This window comes from Euwallacea fornicatus, chromosome 38, assembly GCF_040115645.1.
Source record: "Euwallacea fornicatus isolate EFF26 chromosome 38, ASM4011564v1, whole genome shotgun sequence".
Taxonomy (NCBI): Eukaryota; Metazoa; Arthropoda; class Insecta; order Coleoptera; family Curculionidae; genus Euwallacea; species Euwallacea fornicatus.
This window is the reverse complement of record NC_089578.1, coordinates 21,673-45,253: the sequence shown is the minus strand read 5'-3', so window position 1 is coordinate 45,253 and position 23,581 is coordinate 21,673. Positions and strand designations below refer to the sequence as shown.

The 23,581-nt window shown below is 38.5% G+C and overlaps 2 protein-coding genes across 7 annotated transcripts in view; one reads left to right on the top strand and one right to left on the bottom strand.

The window, feature by feature from the left end:
• LOC136349586 (uncharacterized) overlaps positions 1–8,235 on the bottom strand; it is a 32,011-nt gene extending 23,776 nt beyond the window's left edge. Inside the window, exons 1-5 of one of the 6 annotated variants that reach the window (XR_010733839.1) lie at positions 7,744–8,219; positions 7,309–7,690; positions 5,461–5,970; positions 3,122–3,313; positions 1,166–3,066 (exon numbers count right to left, since the gene is read on the bottom strand). Coding sequence is in view for 3 of the 6 variants with exons in the window: in XM_066301244.1 (XP_066157341.1) it covers positions 7,309–7,685 (377 nt within the window). In the remaining 3 variants the exon portion in view is untranslated. The other 5 variants (XR_010733838.1, XR_010733840.1, XM_066301244.1 and 2 more) reach the window with 5 other exon arrangements.
• Positions 8,236–14,010: 5,775 nt separating this feature from the next.
• LOC136349488 (uncharacterized) lies at positions 14,011–15,942 on the top strand. The gene is made up of 3 exons (XM_066301069.1): positions 14,011–14,501; positions 14,881–14,896; positions 15,502–15,942. The coding sequence occupies exons 1-3, from the start codon at positions 14,011–14,013 to the stop codon at positions 15,940–15,942; spliced, it is 948 nt and encodes a 315-aa protein (XP_066157166.1).
• The last annotated feature ends 7,639 nt before the right edge of the window (positions 15,943–23,581 follow it).

Here is a 23,581-nt window from a genome sequence, read left to right as displayed (position 1 = left end):
TGCCTTTACCTCCGCGAATTTCGATTTTCTGGGGGGTGCGGTTATAAGAGGTGTCCGATTGCCTTTCAGAAGTTCCTTCGTCTGGGAGCGTTTCCTCTGTGATTGCCAAACGGAATTTATAGCATTGTTAAGACATAGGCCCTATTTAGATAATAAGTAGGTTAATTTGTATTTCCAGACCTTAAACTACGCCCCTGTACAGCAGAATCTATTTCCCAGCATAGTTCAATAAACATACCATCTCAAGAAGTAAAAGGGTTGGTTAAGTGCGGGGAAATACGCTCATTCCCTTTTTCGGCACTAAAAATTGGGATATCTTTACGATAAGTTGAGAAAGCGTATCGTATATATCCTAATAAAAGTGCGTTGTAAAAGGACCCGCCTAACGGTCGCATTTTTATAAATTAGGTACCAGATGCGTGAAAGACGACTTCAGAAGGCAGCACGCCTCTGCCTGGAGGTTCTCGAATTTGGTACTTAAGAACTGGGAGAACTGGGAAATAAACTATTTACAACAAATTTTGATTTTTCAATCCAGTGGGAGCATGCTCTTGTCTATCCTAATAGGAATACACCAAGCAGGAAGACATTTAAAAAAATTGAAAATAAAATGCATGAAACAAAATCTTTAAAAATCAAAGAAGAATTGTGCCAATTAATGTAAGGAGAAGTCTGATAATTCTAAACTATAATATTATAGGCAAAATCCCAATACCTCTTTGCGCATTGGAAGTTTGCAAATGAATCTATCTAGAAGACTACTACATAAAGTTAAAAAAAAAGAACCAAATGAAAATTTACAAGTTTACTGCTGTGCAAGAATGAGCAGATATTCGCATTCAGAACAGACTAAATTGTTGTAACTATATGTTGAATTTCTAAAGGGACAATTTAAATTTCTTTAAAAAAGTGTTATAGACAGATGAGGCAACATTTTCAACAGTTGGTGTGTTTGACAGACAAAACGGGCGTACTTGGCCCAGCCGCAATCTAAATTTAATAAAAGTCCAAGGCAGAAAAAATGTTGACGTGCGATGTGGTATTCGACGAGTCAACGGTATCAAGGGTTTTTAAATGAAGACTTTTTTGATTTAATCGAAAATTTACAGCACATATCTCGTGTGCGATTTCCTAAATCGGGAATATTACGAATGGATAACAAGAAACGGAATAATTCCATGGCCACCAAATAGTCCAGACCTCACCCCTTCGGACACCTTTTTACGGAAGTATCTAAAAAACGAGATATATGTTTGCGAATTGGATGATACATTAGATGCGATGAAAAGAAGAGTCCCAAATATAATAAATCGCATCTATCGAAGTGATACGATAACAAAATGTCTAAAAACTTTGGAAAAAATACACGGGGTGTCCCGTAAACCTTCGACAATACTTCCCCTGATGGAAGAGCCATCCTTTGGAAGTCAGAAAACGGAAAAAAATAAAATCTTAACGAAAGTATCGTGGATTTCGAGATATTTAGGTACAGAGCAGTGAACGAAAATGCAGAGTGTTTGAAACTACACAAGCTCGTGTGAATTACCGCTGCCACTGAAGACCGCGCTGTTTGGGGTGTAAAGTGCCCTGGCGCGCCCACAGGAGGGATGGTCAACATCAAGATTAAGTGTAACAACAAAAAGTCCAGATTACCGGGAACATTACACAAAATAACAAAACACATGCGCCAATTGCGACACATGACCTCACAATAAACAAATATGAAAACGACATGAATAAAAACGGAAACAACAATGGGGACTTCACCGCAAGCTGAGAAAGGGGTCCGTCGAGGACTTCTGAGTTGATTCAAAAGTAGTATTTTTTTATAACTTCATGTACATACTGATGTTCGACATAGACGACCCGCAAGGAAACTCACCAACAGAACCATGAGACAGCACACAACAGACAAGATCGAACATGCAGAACTACCCTTAAAGTTGATTTACTCCGACCCAAACGGAATCAACGGGAAAAGAGGCGGAGCGTTTAATTGCCCGAAAGGAGATCACGTGGACGGGAGCATGTTTGGGGACGCAAGGACAAGGACTGACCAAATACCAAGGTGGAGGGGTTGGCGTAAGCATGGCGAGACAATGCACAACGTCAGAAGTGGAGCCTTTACATCTCTTAAACCAAGAACTGAGCTAGGCGAAACAAGCCGCCCATTTCTAAACAATCTCCTAAACGAATGTCTATATTCTACTCCTCCCTATCTCAAAGACAAAATTCATATACAGCGTGTTTCCTAAATGTTAGGCAAAAATTTAGGGGGCTATTCTCCGAAAAATTTTCCAAATTTTTAACCTTTTGACGATCTTAGGAAAAATACTTCGCTCTCTAGGCACAAGGCCATAAATGTTCATTGACAATTTTTTTATGGTTAAAATAGGCGTAGCAAGATGGTGTGAAGCTCGAAAACTACGCCACTGAACACGTTGAACACCATTTAATTTGAACACTCGTTCAAATTTGTCATTTTAAATCTTTTTTTCATCATGGACACCTCTACCAGTACTGAGATGACCGACATGCGTCGAATTGAATGAATCGTAACGTTCCCGATCGGAAAATGTCCGAAATAATTCAGCTGCGCCTTCGTGAAACAGGTACGTTAAAATGATGTGGAGGTGCAGGAGGACCAGCGAAAGTGAGGATGGTAGAATTGGAAGAAATCGTGTTGAACATAGCACAGGACAATCCGGGCACTTTTACTAGTAAAACTGGAAGGGCTTTGGATGTTAGGGATAAGAGTGTGTGGAAAGATTCGAGAGAAAATTTATTGCACCCGTGCTACGTAGAACGTGCTCAGGTTCTTCTGTCTACAGATTTTCCTTTGGGGATTCCATGTTGTCAGTGGCTTTTGCACACATTGGTGCAAATTCCGCGACCACTGTCGTTGGTTCTTTTTGCCGACGAAGGAAATTTCTCGAGAAATCCAATAAGAAATTTCCACAACAATCATGAATGGGCCGAGGAAAACCCGTACCAAGCTCCAGAAGTTGATTTTCAACGCAATTTTTCTTTGGAGCTGTGGGCGATTGGCCAATTGCACCAACATTTCTACCAGAAAGACTTACAGGCGCAATTCATCATAACTTTTTAGAACAGTCGTTACCTGAATTCCGTAAAGATATTTCCATTGGCAACCAAAAGTGCCATGTGGTTTGTGCCCGATGGAGCACCAGCGCATTTTAGTAGGATCGCTCGCGAATTTCTAATGGAAACATGTGGAGATCGCTGAACTGGTCGTGGCGGACTTCACTTGTGTCCAGCTAGATCCCCAGATTTAAACCCTCTGGACGACTTCCTGTGGGGTCGTTTAAAATCATTAGTTTACACTGATCCAATGGGAAACCTGGAAGATTTGAGAAATGGCATAATTAATGGGTGCGATTCAATAGAAAACAGTCGTGGTATTTTTGAAAGAGTTCGTCTGTCGGTAAGAAAAAGATTAGGAGCATCCGTCCAAACTGGCGGCAGTCATTTCGAAGGATTATTGTGGCTTTTAGTAAACTTCACGAAAAACGTTTATCGCCCTGTATCTAGGAAACGAAGCATTTTTCCTAAAATCGTCAATGGGTCAAAACCTTAAAATTACTCAAAGAATGGCCCCCTAAATTTTTGCCTAACATTTAGGAAACACACTGTGTATTACGTGCGCTTTTAAGGAGCCTTAACTAGTATCGATCGTATTAAAAAACTATCAAATTCTACCAAACGCTTTAAAAGTTATTTAACAAAAACCGACGTTCAGTGGCGTATCTTAAAAACTGGGAAAAATCAAGGATAACTCTGCAGCAAAAAGTCTAATAAAAAAATTGTTTAAATAAAAGATATAAATTTTTTAAGGGTCCACGAGGATTTGCAAGAAATACGGGGTCGCTACTTGAACAAAAAGTTTGCTCTCGAAATGACGTTTTGGCTAAAAGTCGCCATCTTCAGGGCACGGGACACCCCCCCCCCCTTCCGGACAACTTTCATTTGAAACTTTTTTCATATAATTTTTTTGAGCAATCTTCAATCACAGCTTTAAGGGGGACACCCTGTGTACAGGTGCGTCAGATGAGACTGAAGGAGCAGCAGCTACTAAAAAACTATTAAAGAACCTAATGAGAGAGCATTTGAAGGAGGGACATTGTCTGTTTACGGACAGCTTTACTTCACTGTACCGGGACTTAAGGGCAAACAGAGAGGACAATCCTGAAGCTGTTGTCAGAACAAAACTGCAGACGGGACGGACAAGGGCAGCATATCGAGACCTGTATAATGACTGGACAACGGAGGGACAGAAAAGACTTACTCCGCATATCGTCAGGGTTTTCCATCGACTTGGTGCAAACACCAACTGAAAAAGGGAACATTAGGGACAAACCTGAAGCTATTGCAAAGTATAACAAATACATGGTTGGGCCAGATGGATCAAATGATTTCATATTACCCCCCCGTTCGAAAATCGTTGCGTTGGTACAAAAAGGGAGGATTCACATGCTCCAGACATAGTTATATAATTCTTTCCTCCTCCACAGAAAAAAATCCAGGAAACATTTGTTATGCTATAAATTCCGTTTGGCAATCACAGAGGAAACGCTCCCAGAAGAGGGACCTTCTGAAAGGCAATCGAACACCTCTCATAACCGCACCCCTCGGAAAATCGAAATTCGCGAAGGTAAGGGCAGTAGGATAATGCGAAAAAAATGGAAAGTTTGTTGGAATGAAAGAGTTATGGAAGATTCGGCATATCACTGCACCCCATGTTCTGTTGAGCAGGTTTTTTTCGTTGCCGAGTGTTTTGAAGAGTGGCATAAATCCATGTTCACATGTCCGAGCATTCTTGCACAACTCTTTCATCATCCGAGAAAACAACTCTGTTTCGTTTTAGTTGGCGCACCCTATATTTGCTTGAACGGGTAAGAAGCCATAGATATGTGCCAAAGTTTAGATCATAGTTGTTTTTTTCCGGTTTGGGGAAACAGGTGTGTGGTTTGTTTGACTGGAGAAGGACGAGAGATAAGAATCTGCCAAAGAGAATTGGGAACATGAGACTAAAAGAGAAAACAGGGAAGAAGGTGCCTATCGGAGCTCGTGCCCCTGGCTTCTAGTTGGAGGGCTATATAGAAATGGAAAAAAACTGTAATGGTTCGGAAGGGAATCTGCAAGAGCTAGATCGTGGCTGTTGGAGAAACTCCAACATAAAGATCGCTCTCACGCAATGCCCTAACATCTGAGCAATAAATAATAATAGACAGAAAACAGAATCGTGTCTCATCTCGTCGCTTTAACAGCAACTTCTCTCCTCTATCGATTTCACAAGTTAGAATAAATCACTTTACCAACTTCTAACGTATCTCGTCGCAATAGAAATCTGTAGTTAATTATTTAATCGTCAATCAAACCCTGCATTCCAACTAGTCTGCGATTAAATTTAGTGCGAGTCGTGTAAGAGAGTTTCTGTACCTTCTCGAACCTTCGGACCCCCATTATTTCTTGACGGTGGCCCGTCTGGTCCTTCGGCTCAAGTACAAAACCCCGCCAGCGTATTTGGATATCTCTTTGAGTGCCTAGTGAGGCAGTCGCCACCGTTAGGCAGGAACTCGGGAAGCCCTTGGGATAAACAGTGGCACTAATTAACACACGACATGTTTGTTTTTATTATTTATATTCCAAATTTCAAGTAGTCAGCCCCTTTTCTCAGGCCAAGTTAACATTACCAGAGTCCTTTCTTGACTGCCTCCCTGTCTAGTTACCAACAAGAACCATCGTCCCTTATCGAGTCCTTCTTGGAATCGGGCACTGAGGTGATTGTTTTATGGCCTCGACATGGTCACATGTTTCTAGAGATTCCATTTCCAATGGTTAAAAATTGTGTGACTTCAACACACAACAGTTCGTGTTTTCATTTAGATACGAAACATTTATTGTGATAGCGTTGACGTTCCGGAATCAACCGGACTATTGGAACTATTGCTACAAAATGAACAAAACCTAAATATACTTGTATACATATACAAGGTGACTCTAGATAAGTGGGACAAGCAAATGTCTTGAAATCGAGAAGATCTACAAGAAAAATGTTCAAACAGTCTTCTTTATTTTCGGGGCCTCAACTTTTTATGTCAATTTGTTTTTTCCAAGGTCACCTTCACCTGTCCTTTGGGACAAAAATGTTTCAGGACGTAACACTTTTTATCGTGTTTTGACTCGGTTCTTAGAAACAGACAATTTGGAGAGAAAGAAAAACGTGAAACCACTCAACCACTTCATCTGAATGAGAATTATCAAATTGGCGTATTTTACACGCACATAAATTTCATCCATTCCACGTAAGTCTGCATCAAGAATTACATGGTGATGATTTCCGAAATCGAGTGACTTTTTGTACTTGGATACAAAGAAGACTCCATGAAAATGCGATTTTTTTTTCAAATGTACTATTTTCTGACGAATTCTGCTTCACAAACCACGGTGAAGTGACTCGCCACAACGTGCATCATTACTCGGTTGAGAATCCACGCCTGTTTCGTGAAGTGGAAAGTGTTGGATTCCCATCCACATCGCCATGTTATTTATGGTTAAAAAATTTGCCACTCCTTCTCGAAGAAGTTAATTCAGGGCAAAGGTTGACAATGTGGTTTCAACATGGCGGTTGCCTCGCTCGTTATGCTAGAAATGTCAAAGAAGTTAACTGGCCAGCCCGATCGCCAGGTTTGACTTCAGCAGATTTTGTTTTGTGGGGTCATTTAAAACAAGTAGTTTATAATCGAGTACCAAATACTTCCAAGGACATGAAGATTCGAATTAAAAACGCATGTCGAAACATTACAACTGAAATGCTGAAAAATAAGAAGCAATCACTTCAAAACAGAATTGTTAAGTGCCTTGATCAGTAGGGAAACCATTTCAAACATCTGTTGGACTGAATTTTTTTATACTAAATTAAAATTTACTACAAAATTAATAAAAGTGTTAAAATAAATGAATAAAGTTTAATGAAATGTTTCTTATTTTGTACCTGTTATTATTATGAATTTCGTTAATTTTAGCACAAAATGTTTCAAGTAAAAACATTTTTACTGCCAACAAGGAATTCAAATCTCCAAAAAAAGTTGAGTGTTACATTTGAAAAAATGAAGTTGACCCCAAAGGACAGGTGAAGGAGACCTTGGAAAAAAACAAATTGACATAAAAAGTTGAGGCCCCAAAAATAAAGAAGACTTCGAACATTTTTATGTAGTTCTTCTCGATTTCAAGATATTTACTTGTCCCCCTTATCTAGAATCACCCTGTATGCATGTAATTTCTCACCTAAACTGTAAAAATGTTTCCAATACTGCCAAGAAGTTCTGCTTTTCTACCAGACTTGCAAATTGTAATGATACAGTCTCTTCTCCATGGTAGATGTAAAGCTCTACAATCAGTGTGTGTTCATCTTCGTCGTCCGATTCACCGTTATCAAACGTCGTTATATCGATGTCCTTTAGACCAAAAAACACTTTCCCATTTTCGTCTTCAAATGTCATAACGGCGCCCTGATATACTGTTACGATAACGTCTGCCAGTTCGATAGCCCCTCTTTGGTATTTCACGACATTGAAGCTCGACATTTTCTTCTTCACTATCTTAGCCTTCTGCCGTTCACGTTGGAAGTGACGAAAATCCATTATCAGTTTTTTCATATCCATTTTATCTAAAAAAAAACTACCTTCACTGGTTTTTATCACTGGTTTAATGTGTACGAACCTATTCCGAGTCCCTTCAGCCGTCCGTCGCTCTATCGTCTCTTCTGGTCCCAATAACAAGGCCAAAGACGCGCACGTTGCATGTATAAATAGTTGCCTACGTTGCGTGCAGGATCGTACATATAATTATATGGTGCCTTTATAAATGTTTGTCCGCCACGTGATCTACAATCTAGACAACCAAACATACAACGGGTGGTAACTTGTTCAGTTGCTAATGTCGGGCCTATAGGAGTTTATATGTACCGAGGAGATGTAGGGGTAACACAACGTGTAATCGGTGCTAACGGGGTAATGTATAATTCCGTTACTAGTCGTGCTCGTGGGAGAGAGTCAGTATCCAAATCCGACGAAGAAACTGACCTTGGGTACTGAGTACCCGTTTGTACTACTTAACTATTTTGTTTTCACTTCTACCATTGCTACTCTAATTTTTCCCCGCCTGTAGTCTCGACCCTCGTGCAGATGATGGTCATGCCGTTAGTTTTTTGAAGCTGCTTAATCCTTTTTTTCTCTCACCTCCGGCATTCGTCAACCGCCACTCGTGTAAGTGTCATTTGTCAGTGCGGGTTCTCGGAGTGGACGGCTCTCGAGCGAACAGTGCACCACACTGGAAATGAATTCACTAAATAAAATCAGCTGACAATCCTTGTTTATAAGCTCGGGTCTTGAGGGTTATGTTATTGTTATGATTGGATATTCTGCATGAACTTTCCATTTATTTTAATCGTTATTTGCCAACAAAAACAAATCTGCTTTTCAAAATTTAATGCATTTTATACAAACAGATAACGTAGAGAAGACACTAATTTTAAGCACTGACAAGTAAGTTAAAACTTAAGAAATTGGAAAGGATTATAGTTTACATTCATCATCAGCGGTTCGACTCGATTCTCCGTTATATTGCCTAATTTCCACGTTTTGGTTTCTACTTTTCCATTTACATGGTTTACTGCGTCTTTCCTATTTGCCAACAGTAATATCATTTACGACGTCATCAAAAGTGTTCTTCACATCGACATATTTAAATGTTATGGTCGGCTACAAAGTTCTTAACGTCCCTCTATATAATTTCTATCGGGTTAAGTTCACAATGGTCAGGTGGGAGTCTCCACACTGTTTTATTTTCAGCCTTGGCCACTTCGTCTACCATGTATTTGTTGTATTTTCCTTCATGTTCGTTAACTATTAACAGAAGTTCTGCCTTAAATAAATCCTCCTCACAATTGATGTGTTTAGATCGAAGCCATTGTTGTACTTTAGATTTTCTTGACGCCATTGTAGGAGTTCCTTCTAACTTTCTAAAATCATTTGGGGCTATTAGAGATATGTATATTGCCGGTTCATATCCAAAAAGGCATAAATAGTAATATCAGTTTTCATACTTTATGATGTAAACGTCTGGACCCATTAAGTATATATATATACGACTAGATAATATAAACAAAAGAGGGAAATAGGGGATACAGCATGATATAGAGAAGGGCTTATTAGTTAGTCCAGGTATAGATCTCGTCCTTTGAATACCATAAAATAAAATATAGTGCTCTGGCTTGTATTGACAACTCGTGTCGTTTCATTATCACCGAAACTCATTTTTCCCTTCCTTATCCAAGAGGGGCGTTATTTAATAACGTGACTCTATTTTCCTGGAGTTGAGGTAATACTCTTTTGAACAATTTTTCAAAAGAGCTTCCGTTCATTTCTTCATGGTAGTCTTCGGCCTTTTTCAATTCAAATGCTCGTAAGTCATTTGGAACAAATCCAGAAAATTGTGGGATTTTCAGTTGCTTAGGTCCTATAATTTTGGCTATATACAGTGGTGAACATAAGTATGGAAACATTTCCTTAATTGAAAATATTTACTAACACACTGTATATGAACAATAAAATAAAGTTGTAGTGTATACTCAAAAAATGCCTTAAGAATTTTGTTTATAAATATTCGAATCCGTGTCTACTTTCGCATCAATTGAATTTTTCGAATAAGTCGTTTGGTCCTTTTCATAAGTATGGAAACATTTTATCATTCGGCTTTAGAGTGTAGCATTGAAGTTAGTAAGCAGTTATTTGGCATCTTTCAACAAAATTTAAAGTACGTTCATTAATTAAAATGCCCCTGTGCAAATATTTCAGTTCTGATTTGAAGAAAATAATTATATTGCTGTACCAAAGAGGAATAAAACAAATTGACATAGCAAATTCATTTAACATACACCGAAGAACAGTTAGCAAAATTGTCAATAAATTTTTAAGAAGAGGTACTGTAGATCCGGCTTTGAAAATAGAGAGACCACGAAAAACAAATAGGAGACTGGATAAAATCATCATTCGAAAGGCAAGAAATGATCCCATGAAAACTGCCATTGATATAAACAAAGAACTAAAAGAAGAATATCAGGATGTAGTGGTGTCAGACATGACTATTAGACGTCAGAAGTTTTTGTCAGGAAACCTTCATGGCAGGTGTGCGGTTAAAAAACCTCTTCTTACAAAGCGGCACAGAGAAGCCAGATTAAAATTTGTTAGAGAACATAAGGACTGGACAACGAATCAATGGTCTATGATTGTCTTTAGTGACGAAAGCAAATTTAACCTGTTTGGCATGGATTCTACTGGCTACGTATAAAGACCTGTTGGTCAAAGATATTTTCCCAAGTATTTAGTGCCCACTGTTAAGCATGGAGGTGGCAACGTGATGGTGTGGGGCTGTTTCCGACGGTTTGGCACGGGTCCTTTGACAAAGATTGATGGCAGAATGGACGCTCAATTGTATGTTCAAATATCAGAAACTAATTTAATACCATATGAATATGATAAACTGCCATTGATGTGGATTTTCCAACAAGACAACGATCCAAAGCACACATCTCGTTTGGTGAAGAATTGGTTTTCCGAACAAAAAATCCGCATGATGAGTTGGCCTTCACAATCACCTGATTTGAACCCAATAGAGAACCTTTGAAACTATTTGGATAAACAAATTAGGAAAAGGAATATTAAGAACAGGGCCGATTTGTGAAATGCATTGGAAGAAGAATGAGGACTAATCCCACCTAACTTTTGCGCAAGGCTCGTCGACTCAATGGGCAGAAGATGTCAAGCAGTGATTGACGCAAGAGACTACCCTACAAAATATTAAATATAACGTAAAGAACTTAATATTTTTTTATGTTATTACGAAAATGTTTCCATACTTTTGTTCGAACCACATTTGGTCAATTAAAAAAACAACTTACCAATAAATTGCATAAACGCGTTTTAGTGTTAATAATGTGTGTTATGACATGCGCTATTGGCATAGTGACCATATGATAAAAAAATGTTTACATTATGAGATATGAAATAGAAATTATAAATGTTTCCATACTTATGTTCACCACTGTACATATTTTGGATTTTTACATATTGGTCTACAAGGTGTTAAAAAAAGATTGTAAAATATTTAAAGAGATAAAAGTATAGACCAAATTAAGCAAAAAGTCTTAGTAAACATGGGTCCGCAAAATTCTTTTTTGAAAGACTTATTTCTAATTCCCTATTACTTATTTATTATCTACAAACAGCAAAAAAAAATACAATTACATAAGGTGTTCAAAGTGCCCTCCTTCTATTTTCAAGCAGGCCTGACAGCTTTGTCTGAAGGATATTCGGACCCTTTCTAAAACCCCCTCGTTGGCTCAGATTTGTTAGTATTTTTGATTAATCCGTAGCTACAGCTCTTCGAGGCTATTTATAGTAGGATCATAGACCGATGTTTTCAAATATTCTCAAAAAAAGAAATCTAGAAGGTTGAAATCAGGCGATCTTGCAGGCCACAATGCAGGTCTGCCCCTTCCTTCCCTTGATAAAAAGATGCAGATGTTGTCCTTGGAGGTCGAAATGTTAGTGTTGTCTTCAATTATATTATCATTAATAATTGGTGCGTTTTGCAGTTTGAACTTAAAATTTTGATAGGAGTTAGGCTCACTCGTTAAGTGTTTAATAGAAGTTGTTGGAAAATTGGAAAAGTCATTTGAAAAAGGGTTAGGCATGAGCGGTCTACTCAGGCAATCAGCGTTTGACTGTTTGACTTCCATTCAATTGAGAATCCGGGTTATTGATGCCTTAGCAGTTGTATGCTGCCTTATTAGTGTTGTGTAAGACATCGTCGTGAAATATAAATAGAATATACTAAGAGTTGCTAAATGAATTAAGCTTAACAGGTGGGTTCTACTTATACTGATGTCCCTGAGACGTCACGTCGGGTCACGACGGCCACGTCTTCTTCTACATTGCACACAGCTTTCCTTAAGGGGCACTGTCCTGTAATGCACTAATACACTGAGCACTGCACTAGCACAAATACTTGGACGGCGTTAAGATGATTTGTGTTTGACTAATGAGGGATATTCAATGCGTTAACAGCACAAGCTCGGTGGAGCACTTGAGGTTTGAACCTTTGGATTTCTGAGATATCCGGCTCGAAGGACCAAATGTTTCGATCAGGGGCATCCTGAGTTCCTGCCTAACAGTAGTGACTGCCTTACTAGGCACCCACAGAGGAATCCAAATACGCTAGCGTGGTTTCGTAATTGAGTCGAAGGACCAAACGGGCTACAGTCATAAAATAATGGAGTTCCAAAGGTTCAAGGGGGTATAGAAACTTTGTTACACGAATCACACTAAATTTAATCACAAACTAATTAAAATACAGGATTCAGTGGTGATTAAACTATTAACAATAATGCCCGTATATAGATTTCTATTGCGACGAGAGCGTGAGAAGTTCGTAAAGCTCTGTGGTCTAACTTATGAAATTGAGGGAGGAGAGAAGTTGCTGTTAACGCGACGAGGTGAGAAACGGTTCTGTTCTTTGCTCCAAGAGGAGTGATTCTCCTTCCCGAAAAATGCCGGTCTCCAAGTCTGGTTGTTCCCACAATTTCGTGGGAAAATCACCATCTTGATGTTTTCACATCATTGCTTTATCACTAACACCCTCTGTTTCTTATCCACTTTGCGAGTTTGTTGCGACATTCCATCCTAATTTACTGCGGCTCTTTATCTATTTTACGATTTGCACTTCATATATCAGGGTGGAAATAAACCAGATGAAAGGTGATTAGCGCGGTATCCATGGTTTGGCACTTAATGGTATGTCGAGTTTTGGGTTTTGTTTTCCAGCTATTGTTATTTATTGTCCAGATGTTAAAGCATTGCGTGAGAGCGATCTTTATGTTGGAGTTTCTCCAACAGTATCCATTAGCTTGCCTAACAAGTGAGCAGCTAGTTGTTCGAGTTGAGGTAATGTCAGCTTTTTAACTGGAGCTACTCGTGATTTCCCATTTAGAAGTCAAAGATTGTGATTGTTAAAGCCGTCTACCAATCCTACATAGATACAAGCCCCGTAGGCCTTTTATGAGCTGTCGCTGAAGCCAAATGATGTTATCCCAATCGCGTTACCTAATATCACGTGTCTGTCTATCTTGCACTCATTTAGACATTCTAGCTGAGTCGCGAAGTCCTCCCAGAGTTGCTTAAATTCATTGGGAGCCTCGTGGTCCCAATCGAATTGCAATTTACATAGTAATTGAATAATTAGTTTGCCTCTAATCAATGTTGGCCCGACCAATCCAAGAGAATCAAAGATCTGAGAAATAGTCGACAAAGTTGTCCTCTATTACGCGAGTCGCATAGAACTTAACCTTAATGCTATACTTTAGAATATCTCGTTCGGGATCCGAATATACAGGGTGAGTCTTAAGTAATGGGACACAGAGCAACGATGGATTTATGACATAAAAACAATGCAATATAGCTAAATTTATGTTATACCAAAAGATGATAATAACTGAGATACAGGGTGCCAGAGTTGAAAAATGAAATTAAAATTTCTTTAATATCTCTGGAACAGTTCGGGCTAATTTCACGAAATTTCTTATATAGGGGTTTTTGGAGATGATCAATTCAAATTTATCGACGATTTCGGTGTATCTTCTAGAGGGTGCCACAATCGACAATTAGGAGTCACTTAAACCATTTAAACTTTTTTGTGCCACGGCGTATGTCATTTTGTCCTCATAAAATTTGTTCCCCTACCGTTTCTAATTAAAAAAGTTATACCTTATTGGTGTCGGTAGGAGCAACGGTTTTCGAGAAATTCAATTAAATAACTTAAATTCCCATTTTTTCTACTTGTTGACATGTAACAACATAATTTTTTTGTATTGTTAAAAAAGCACAAAGATTATATTAAAACAATTACAAAACAATTTACAATTTAATTAAAATGACGAGACATAATAATTATTCTAATGTTGAAATGAGAGATATGGCGTGTGTATACGCTCAAGAAAATTATAACGGGCGTCAAGCTTGTCAACGTTATTTCGAAATGTACCCAAATCGCCAACAACCAAATTTTAAAACGGTTAAAAGAATTTACGATCGATTGGGTGAGATCGGCTCATTTCAACATAGAAAAAAAACCGTTGGACGCCCGAGAATGATTACACCAGAGCAAGAAGAAGAAATTCTAGAAGACGTTGTTGATAACCCAGAAATAAGTACAAGGCGAAGGGCCTTGGCAGCACGTGCAGGAGTAAGTCAAAAATCAGTAGTGCGAATTTTTCATGAAGAGAAACTGTACCCGTACCATTTTACGCCGGTGCAAAATTTATGTGAAGTCGATCTTCAAGCGAGATTGCAATTTTGTAACTTCTTTCGGATGTGCCAGTGTAATGTACCCTTAGGCTACGCCTATGGATTTCCACTGCTTTAGTAGTATGTCCAGGATGGCCATATGTCGGGAACCCATTATCTTCCAATAAGGGTTACCCTTCATAAAAAACTTTTGTTGTGACACCAGCCGATATTTTATACGTGATCGACACCACGACGTTGATTTGTCAGGATTAAGACGACTTTGTTAACTCACTAACAACTCTTTATTTTTAATACTAAGGTTCTATGCTTTTGCTCTGAACTATTTTGAAGAGCGTCTCACACTTATGTACTCTGTCTGAAGAAAATTATAATATATCCGTTTTTGGGGCTGAAAACTTACTTATATGTGTGTAGAACAACTTATCTAAATTATATTATTAAGGGCAAACACCCGGGGACTTGAGACTTTGGTCGCAGTTAATTGTTCGTATAGTCGAAAGGGCAGTCTGGTGAAAGTCCAATTGTTCTAAATTATTTTTATGATAACCCCATATTATTGGGAAAGGTTCGTGTCGTGTGGGATGACAGATTTGAGGATAAGGAGGTATATAACACTTTCACTCCTCTTCCTCGTCAAGACAAAAGACTAAAGTATCCTCATTCTTGCCAAAATCAGATTTCAGCTGCAACACCCTTGTAAATTATCCTTCCTTACCATTGTCTTGACTTTACGGGTTAAGAATTTGGAAAGTTACCATCTGTGGGTTATGTTGCCTATTGTTTAAACCCGGAGTACGCCTATGGGTACTGACCCCCATGTTTTAGTACTTAAGATACCCCGAAACTTGTAACATTTATTCTATACTATTCTTTTTCCCTAATAATAACGATAGGACTGATATAACTCGACGCTCCCGAATTCTTGAAAATCCTGCGTCCGTAACTCTTGACTCTCTCCATTTTAAATGCCAATTAAAGCCTAAGATCTTTAGTTTTGTAACGATTCAGTGTTGTGTATGTCATAACGAGTGGAATAAAACCTATAAAAGTGTTCCCGAGTTTTGTTATGCGAGTTCCATTACACCAGAATGAAGATCCACTGTTTTAAAATAAGGTCCTCTTTACGGATGAGGCAACTTTTACCCGTCGAGGTGTAATTAACCACCGTAACAAACATGCATGGGACACAGAAAACCCTCACCTAACTACTGAACGCCACTTTCAGCACGAATTTAAAATAAATGTTTGGTGCAGGATTATTGACAACTATTTCGTAGGACCCTATGTATTACCACCCAAACTGAATGGTCCTCTGTACTTAGAGTTCCTCCAAAATGAACTAGGGAACCTTCTTGATGATGTGCCTCTGAATTTAAGGCAAGTAATGTTTTTTATGCAAGATGGCGCACCCGCACATTTTTCCCGTCCAGTAAGGGATTTCTTAAGTACACGTTTTGCCAATCGTTGTATAGGACGTGGATTTGAAATACCCTGGCCCCCACGGAGTCCCGACTTCAATCCTATGGACTTTTGTGTATGGGGTTATGTAGTGTGACAGGGTGGAAACTAAACGCGAATTCAGTAAAACACCTTTATTTAACAAACTCAAAGGTACAAGATTACGAACACAGGTTGTAAATTTCTGTTAGCACGAACAAAGTCGGTTTTCGTTTCTTAACTGCTTTTCTCGAATTCTTTTTTGAACTCTTGCGTTTGTGTTCTTATATACTATTTCGTATCTCTAGATATCGTTAAGGGTAGATTTAGACCTTTAACCTATTTAATTACAGTGAAATGGATTTAGACCTTTGGCCTCGTTAATTATGAATTTGTTGTACTAACATAGTGACGTCCTAATTGTTCTGTAATTATGTCTGGTTGTTTCCATTCGATATGAGTGGGTACATTACAGTTACATGAAATCTTCCGTTCACCAAAATACAATAAATACACCTGAAAAATTATGAAACAAAATTCAAAATGCAGCTACATTATTGTTTTCGTGAAGTAATTAACGTGCATACGTTTGTGTCCAATACGAGAAGGACCCGCTATACTGAGGTTTGGCAATGGACTGGATAATGTTGAAGGACCACCCTGAGTTCGCAGTCTCAGAGACACTGTGTTGCTTTAAATAAAGGCACCAAAACCTCTTTAACAATAACAACGATTTATTGACAATAGAAAATGTTAACAACGGCTTGCTAACTACAAATATCGCGAGACACGGAAGATTACGACTTTGCCGGGATCGAGCCACTATACGGTGTTAGTGGTCCCGTGCAGTCCCGTGAACGTAACGTATCACGAAGCGAGGATGGTAAAGGTAACAAGAAAAAGAGAGCTGTTTTTTTTTTTAGGGGCGCGACCCTGGGGCAAAAAAATCTTGTCGGTAAGACGATACTGGTGCCCGTGCACCAGCCTGTGTGGGGTTTTCACCCACTAAAAAATCCCCGTGTTTTAAGAAGTTTTCGAGCCCGTGCCCGAACAACCTCGATCTCGGTTTTGGGTCGCTTTGTTTTGACCTGTGTTTAAGAGAGACAAGCGGGACCGTCGCTTCTTACTCAGTCATCTCTTTGGGATCCTTTTTCCTCTTTTGAGGGGAGATGGTTTAGGTCCCCCCCTGATCTTTGACTAGAATTTTCCCGCCGGCGAGGGATTTTCTAGCATCTTTTATGTTGTTGTTGTGGTCCATTTTTGTTTGTCGGCTCTTTTTGGTCTTATTTCACAGTCGATGATGTCAAAGTCCCGAATTGCTTTCGGTCCTTGTTCATACATCGTTGTGAAGGCCTTTTTTACAAGTCCTGTAAAATAAATCCTGTAAATAAATTTTTGATTAGTGTCCTGAAAGAATAAATCCTGTAAAAATAGATTTTTAATTAGTGTCCTGAAAAGAATTATTATTATTAGTGTCCTGAAATGAAAATTTTTATTAGTGTCCTGTTGGTTGGCTCCCTATTGTCATCCATTGTCCAGAAGTTGGTGTCGTGGCCTCTTGTGTGGGATGGCATCCTCCGGTTGGTAGTCCGTTGCCTTCCTGATCAGTTCGTTGGTGTGGTCTTCCGTGGTTTGGAACGTCTTGGTGGCATGGCTTCTAATGACTTCCGTCATCGACGTGTAGTTGAGGTCCCTTCTGATTGTCTCGTTGCTGACGTACCAAGGCGCGTTTAGAATCGTCCTCAGTGCAATGTTTAAGAGAGCTGTTAGCTTCACATTTTCCTTAAGTACTACGGCTTGGGTTCAACACCCATGGACGTACCCCGAGAAGAGGGCAATTAGTGACTTATTGCCTACCTACCTCATCAAAGCGTAACAACCAGATAAAGGACGAATGGATCTCGTTATTGGAGTATCGGTATTGTGCGGGCTAGGCGGGACGTGAATTGGACCTAGCTTTTTAGGGCCAATTTTAAGGATGGATCGCGATCGTAATGAAAAAAAATAATTATTTATAAAAAAATAATTTATTATTTAACAGGTTACGATCGGAACACACTAACCAATTCGACTCTTCCAGACTTAAGAACTAACTATATGTTTCGATCCCTTCCTTATACCAAAAAATACAATCATTAAGAAATCTGTTGTTTATTTTATGACTTCAATTAATTAGTACATGTAAGATGTGAGACTCTTCCGGTATCTTGAATGTTAGCCCAAGCCAAATTATGATTTCCCAAACATAACGTTCGCCTATAGATTTATCTGTTTACGTCTATAAAACAATAAGACTTATGGGGTGGTCATATTACTTTACCACTCGTAAATAGCTATGTAATTAGCTGTATTATCCCAAATAGACGATAAAACTAATGAAGAGAGGCCGATATCTTTCGCTTCTCGTACGCTTAACGATACCGAAATTAAATATTCAACCACTGAGAAGGAACTTCTTTCTATAATTTGGGCAGTTAATCACTATAGGCCATATTTGTTCGGTGTGAAGTTCCAACTTGTTACTGACCATAGACCCCTTGTATGGCTCTTAAATCTGAAAGATCTAAATTCCAAATTAACTAGGTGGCGTTTGAAATTAAGCGAATACAATTTTACTATTAAACATATTCCTGGAAAAACTAACAAAGTAGCAGATGCTCTGTCGCGCATAAATATTAACCAACTAAATCCTAAATCGTTCCATGCATTCCAACTCCACAAATCTAATTTGCCATTAGGAAACTTCGAATATTCCAACGAACAAATCTTAGATACATACTTATAATAAGAATATTCTTTACATTTATGACGATCTTGACAAAAATGAGAATCATTTTAAAATTATTAACGACTCTTTTCCAAACATCGTTCACAGTGACTTTGAGAATATTTTATCTTTGCAGAATAATTCGAAAACCAGGAATATTACGTTAATAAAAATCAAACCCCATCATTGTGAACAAAATTTTAAAACCCTAACTGAGTTACAACTAGCCGAAAATGACACATACTTTGTAACTTATTTTAAAGAAAATTATTATTATAAAATATTAAACTTTCTATACCCTAACATTAAATTTATCATTTGTAAAAATATCATGACAATTCCCGAGAAAGACGAACGGGAAGCCATCATCTTTGAATATCGTACTGACCCATCTAATTATCACAAAGGTATCAAGGAGACTACTCATAAAATTCGTCAACTTTATAAGTGGAAGAATATGCACCGAGAGATCACTCAGTTCATTTCTTTATGCCCCACCTGTCAATTATCCAAATTTGATCGACAGAATCACACTCAAACTTTAAATATTAAAAGTCCTCCCGAAAAACCTTTTGAACGTTTATCTACAGATTTGTTTTTCTTCGATAAGAAAATTATAATGACCATAATTGACGGCTTGACAAAATTTGCGCAAGCAAAAATTATGCCCGACAAAAAACCTGATTCTAAACTTTCGTTCTTTCAAGATTATTTTTCTGTTTTTGGAGTTCCTAAAGAAATAGTGTCAGATCACGGTGGTGAATATAACAACAAAAAGATACAAAATTTTGCTAATAAACTTAACATCAGATGGCATTTCACTTCATCAGAATACCATCGCTCTAATGGGATAATTGAGCGGTTTCATGCCACGCTCACTGACTCATTGCGTTGTTATCATTTGGAACATAACAATTGTAATTTAAATGATGCTCTGCTTATTGCTGTGAATTCATACAACTTCAGTAATCATAATTCTACGTCAGTAAGTCCTTACGATCTCGTATTTCCATATCGTAGCAACCTTGACTTCAATCATCAAATAAAATCTATTGGAACTAAAATAGAAAAAATTAGAAACAAACAAATTATTCAAAAAACAATTCAAAAGCATCGTTTCGATGAATTGAACACAAGAAATTCCGACATACAATGCGAGATTGGTGTTGCGACTCGTGTCTGCCAGTTCAGTACTTGTTCAATCTACCATCGTTTTATTTATTAATTTTTAGATTAGTTAGTTTAAGTTTAGACCTTATGTTACGCCCATGGGCAGCTCCGTCTATTTGACCATATGGTTGGATTTCCCCGCGTAACAGCGACCATTATCCGCATCTGTGGACGGTATACCGATAGAATTCCCAACCATTTTGTTTTATAGGCCCTAAAAAGCTAGGTCCAATTCACGTCCCGCCTAGCCCGCACAATACCGATACTCCAATAACGAGATCCATTCGTCCTTTATCTGGTTGTTACGCTTTGATGAGGTAGGTAGGCAATAAGTCACTAATTGCCCTCTTCTCGGGGTACGTCCATGGGTGTTGAACCCAAGCCGTAGTACTTAAGGACAATGTGAAGCTAACAGCTCTCTCTTTTTCTTGTTACCTTTACCATCCTCGCTTCGTGATACGTTACGTTCACGGGACTGCACGGGACCACTAACACCGTATAGTGGCTCGATCCCGGCAAAGTCGTAATCTTCCGTGTCTCGCGATATTTGTAGTTAGCAAGCCGTTGTTAACATTTTCTATTGTCAATAAATCGTTGTTATTGTTAAAGAGGTTTTGGTGCCTTTATTTAAAGCAACACAGTGTCTCTGAGACTGCGAACTCAGGGTGGTCCTTCAACATTATCCAGTCCATTGCCAAACCTCAGTATAGTGGGTCCTCCTCGTATTGGACACAAACGTATGCACGTTAATTACTTCACGAAAACAATTGGCCAAAAGATATTGTTAAAAAGACCGAGAAATCCTAATACTCCTAAAGCTGTACTTAACAGCGGACCTTATGAAATCTTAGCTGTTAATAATGAAAATAAAACTTTGGAAATTTTACTTGATAATAACGTAAAACGAAAATTCCCCTTTAATAATGCAAAACCGTTTTACGAATAACCAGAATTTTCTTTCCACAGTGAAAATGCAAGAGAATTAACTATCGATGAGAGTATATCATATTATAATTTGACTTCGCTTTAACCTGAATTGTACCCAAAAAGACAATGTCAACGAATCACCGTTAACCCATGTGTTAGGTGTTCGAAATTTAACGTAAAGATGGTTTTTAATTGAGTGTTATGGGCTGGGCGAGGGTAAAATGTACCCTTTCTGGTACGCCTCTGGTAGCATGCTATCGGGTATGCCAGAACTCGCTATCCTGATTTGGCGGCATCAAAATTGCCCACAAACGCCTTTGTCGGCAATGGATTTCTAGTCCATGTGATTACGATAAGGCAACGATAAGTGCCGATTTTTCTTTGGCACACTGCTATCTTAAGTTATTGTTGGTATTAGAATTAGCTAGTTGTGTGGTTTTGCGTTAGCAGGTGAATCCAGGACAGGGTACGCCTATGTCTATCAAATCATATGTTAGTATTTAAGATTGGAAAACTGAAAAATCGCTCTCTTTTTTCTTCTGCTGGTCTCCAACACAGAAGTTGTGCGTGTTAAAGATACGTTATAAAATATATTTTTACCGTAGAGAAAGAAGCAGCATATAATTAATTCCAAAATTACCTAAGTAATTTTACATTAGGGACTCTAAGTTATTGGTTTTTTGTTTTCTATTTATTTTTTATTGTTGTTAATGTTAGGTTTATTGTATACTGTCATTTACTCCCTTAAGTTACGCCCATGTACTGCGATACTTATTCGGAGAATACCATCTGGGTGCCAGACCACATGGCCCATCAGGCCAAAGCTAAGGATACGCTTTGGTTGGGGAATGTGCTACTAGTCGAAGAAGCTTTCTCTATAGGGACTATTGCTTTGATGGTCAATTTGTTGGACCCGCAATATTCCCAGAAAAGCGATTAGTATAGATATTCCCCAGATGGCCACGAGTTATGGGATGCGTTGTAGCCATAGCTTATAATGGTTCTTGGTGGTGGTGCGCCCCTGGTTGGAATTCTTCGGGGTTAGTACTTAAGGGATAATCGGAGCAATTTTCGCTCCCTCTTTTTCTGCTCTTCCTGTGGTCTAGTCGGGTGAAAGCTACGTCGGTGACGGGATGTGATCCGCATCATATCGTGTACCCGCCCAATAAGCATTCTCCCTATTCTTCGTTACTTAGACCAAGATTCTTACATTCTTTTGAGATAAGTGCATAGTTAATACAGTCCATTTTTACATAAAACAAATTGTCTTTGTCGTGTTTCATTTATCGAAAGAACACCCTTAACACCATGGCTTTCCTTTGTTTTCGAGAACCTCAGACAATAAGAAGAAAGAAGAAAAACACTTCGCTTGGACCATCCTTCAACTTTACGTCGGTCTTTTGGGAAAGGAGGTGTTATGCAACGTCCACATCTTCCTAGACGCTGAATCGGATATTCGGCGTATCAACTTTATTGTTTATATTACTTTTCCGATTACGAATCGGGTCTCTAAAAAAGGCCAGAACTGATTCGATATTCTTTGCGACTGGACATCTTGTATTATTTTTGTGAATAAAAAATCTCGTTATTAGACCGGTAGTATAAATTCCGAAAATTTACCAAAGAACAAAAAATGAACACCAACTTTATAACTTCTATACATCATTTTAATGTCTGCACTTAAAATTGTTTTTCGAAAATGTAAACGTAACAATATTATACACAGTATGTCCTGTACGATCGAACCTATCATCAAGATGTCATTTAACAAGATCCCCGTGTTAATTTTGCAATTCGCATGAAACTACGTGGCACTTTGTGGTGATTGAGTTTTTTACCAGTGCCCTGTGTGATAGAGAATAGCTCTTGCTGGTGTAATGTACCCTTAGGCTCCGCCTATGGATTTCCACTGCTTTAGTAGTATGTCCAGGATGGCCATATGTCGGGAACCCATTATCTTCCAATAAGGGTTACCCTTCATAAAAAACTTTCACTCCTCTTCCTCGTCAAGACAAAAGACTAAAGTATCCTCATTCTTGCCAAAATCAGATTTCAGCTGCAACACCCTTGTAAATTATCCTTCCTTACCATTGTCTTGACTTTACGGGTTAAGAATTTGGAAACTTACCATCTGTGGGTTATGTTGCCTATTGTTTAAACCCGGAATACGCCTATGGGTACTGACCCCCATGTTTCAGTACTTAAGATACCCCGAACCTTGTACTACTCTCTATTCTACACTATTCTTTTTCCCTAATAATAACGATAGAACTGATATAACTCTCGACTCTCTCCATTTTAAATGCCAATTAAAGCCTAAGATCTTTAGTTTTGTAACGATTCAGTGTTGTGTGTGTCATAACGAGTGGAATAAAACCTATAAAAGTGTTCCCGAGTTTTGTTTCGCGAGTTCCATTACACTGGACATAGAGTCGTCATTTTCGATTGATTCCTGTCGCGTCATGTGACCTAAAGCTTTGCACTCGGCCATAAAGTCTACATATTGTTTCTTTAGTTCCTCGTTTTTCGTTAACTCTTTCTCCAGCTACATTAATTGTTTTAACGTTACAGTCTTTGAATCTCGGAGACTTAAGTTTGCATTATGCTTAACCCTAGAATACTAATGTATCGTAAATTTTACGACGCTCGGTTTTCTTACTCCGAATTCGTAAGGTTCAGTTATATGATCACCCCATAAAGGCTTATTGCCTTGATGGTATAAACATATACATAATTCTATGACCGAGTGTTACGTTTAGAAGACCATAAATTGTCTTAGGCTAATGTTAGGGATGCCGAGGGAGATTCGGATCTTACATGGATTTGTTGGTTACAGTCATAACATAGACCAACAGATTTATTAGTCTGGCTAACGGTGGTATTTTCGGGGAGG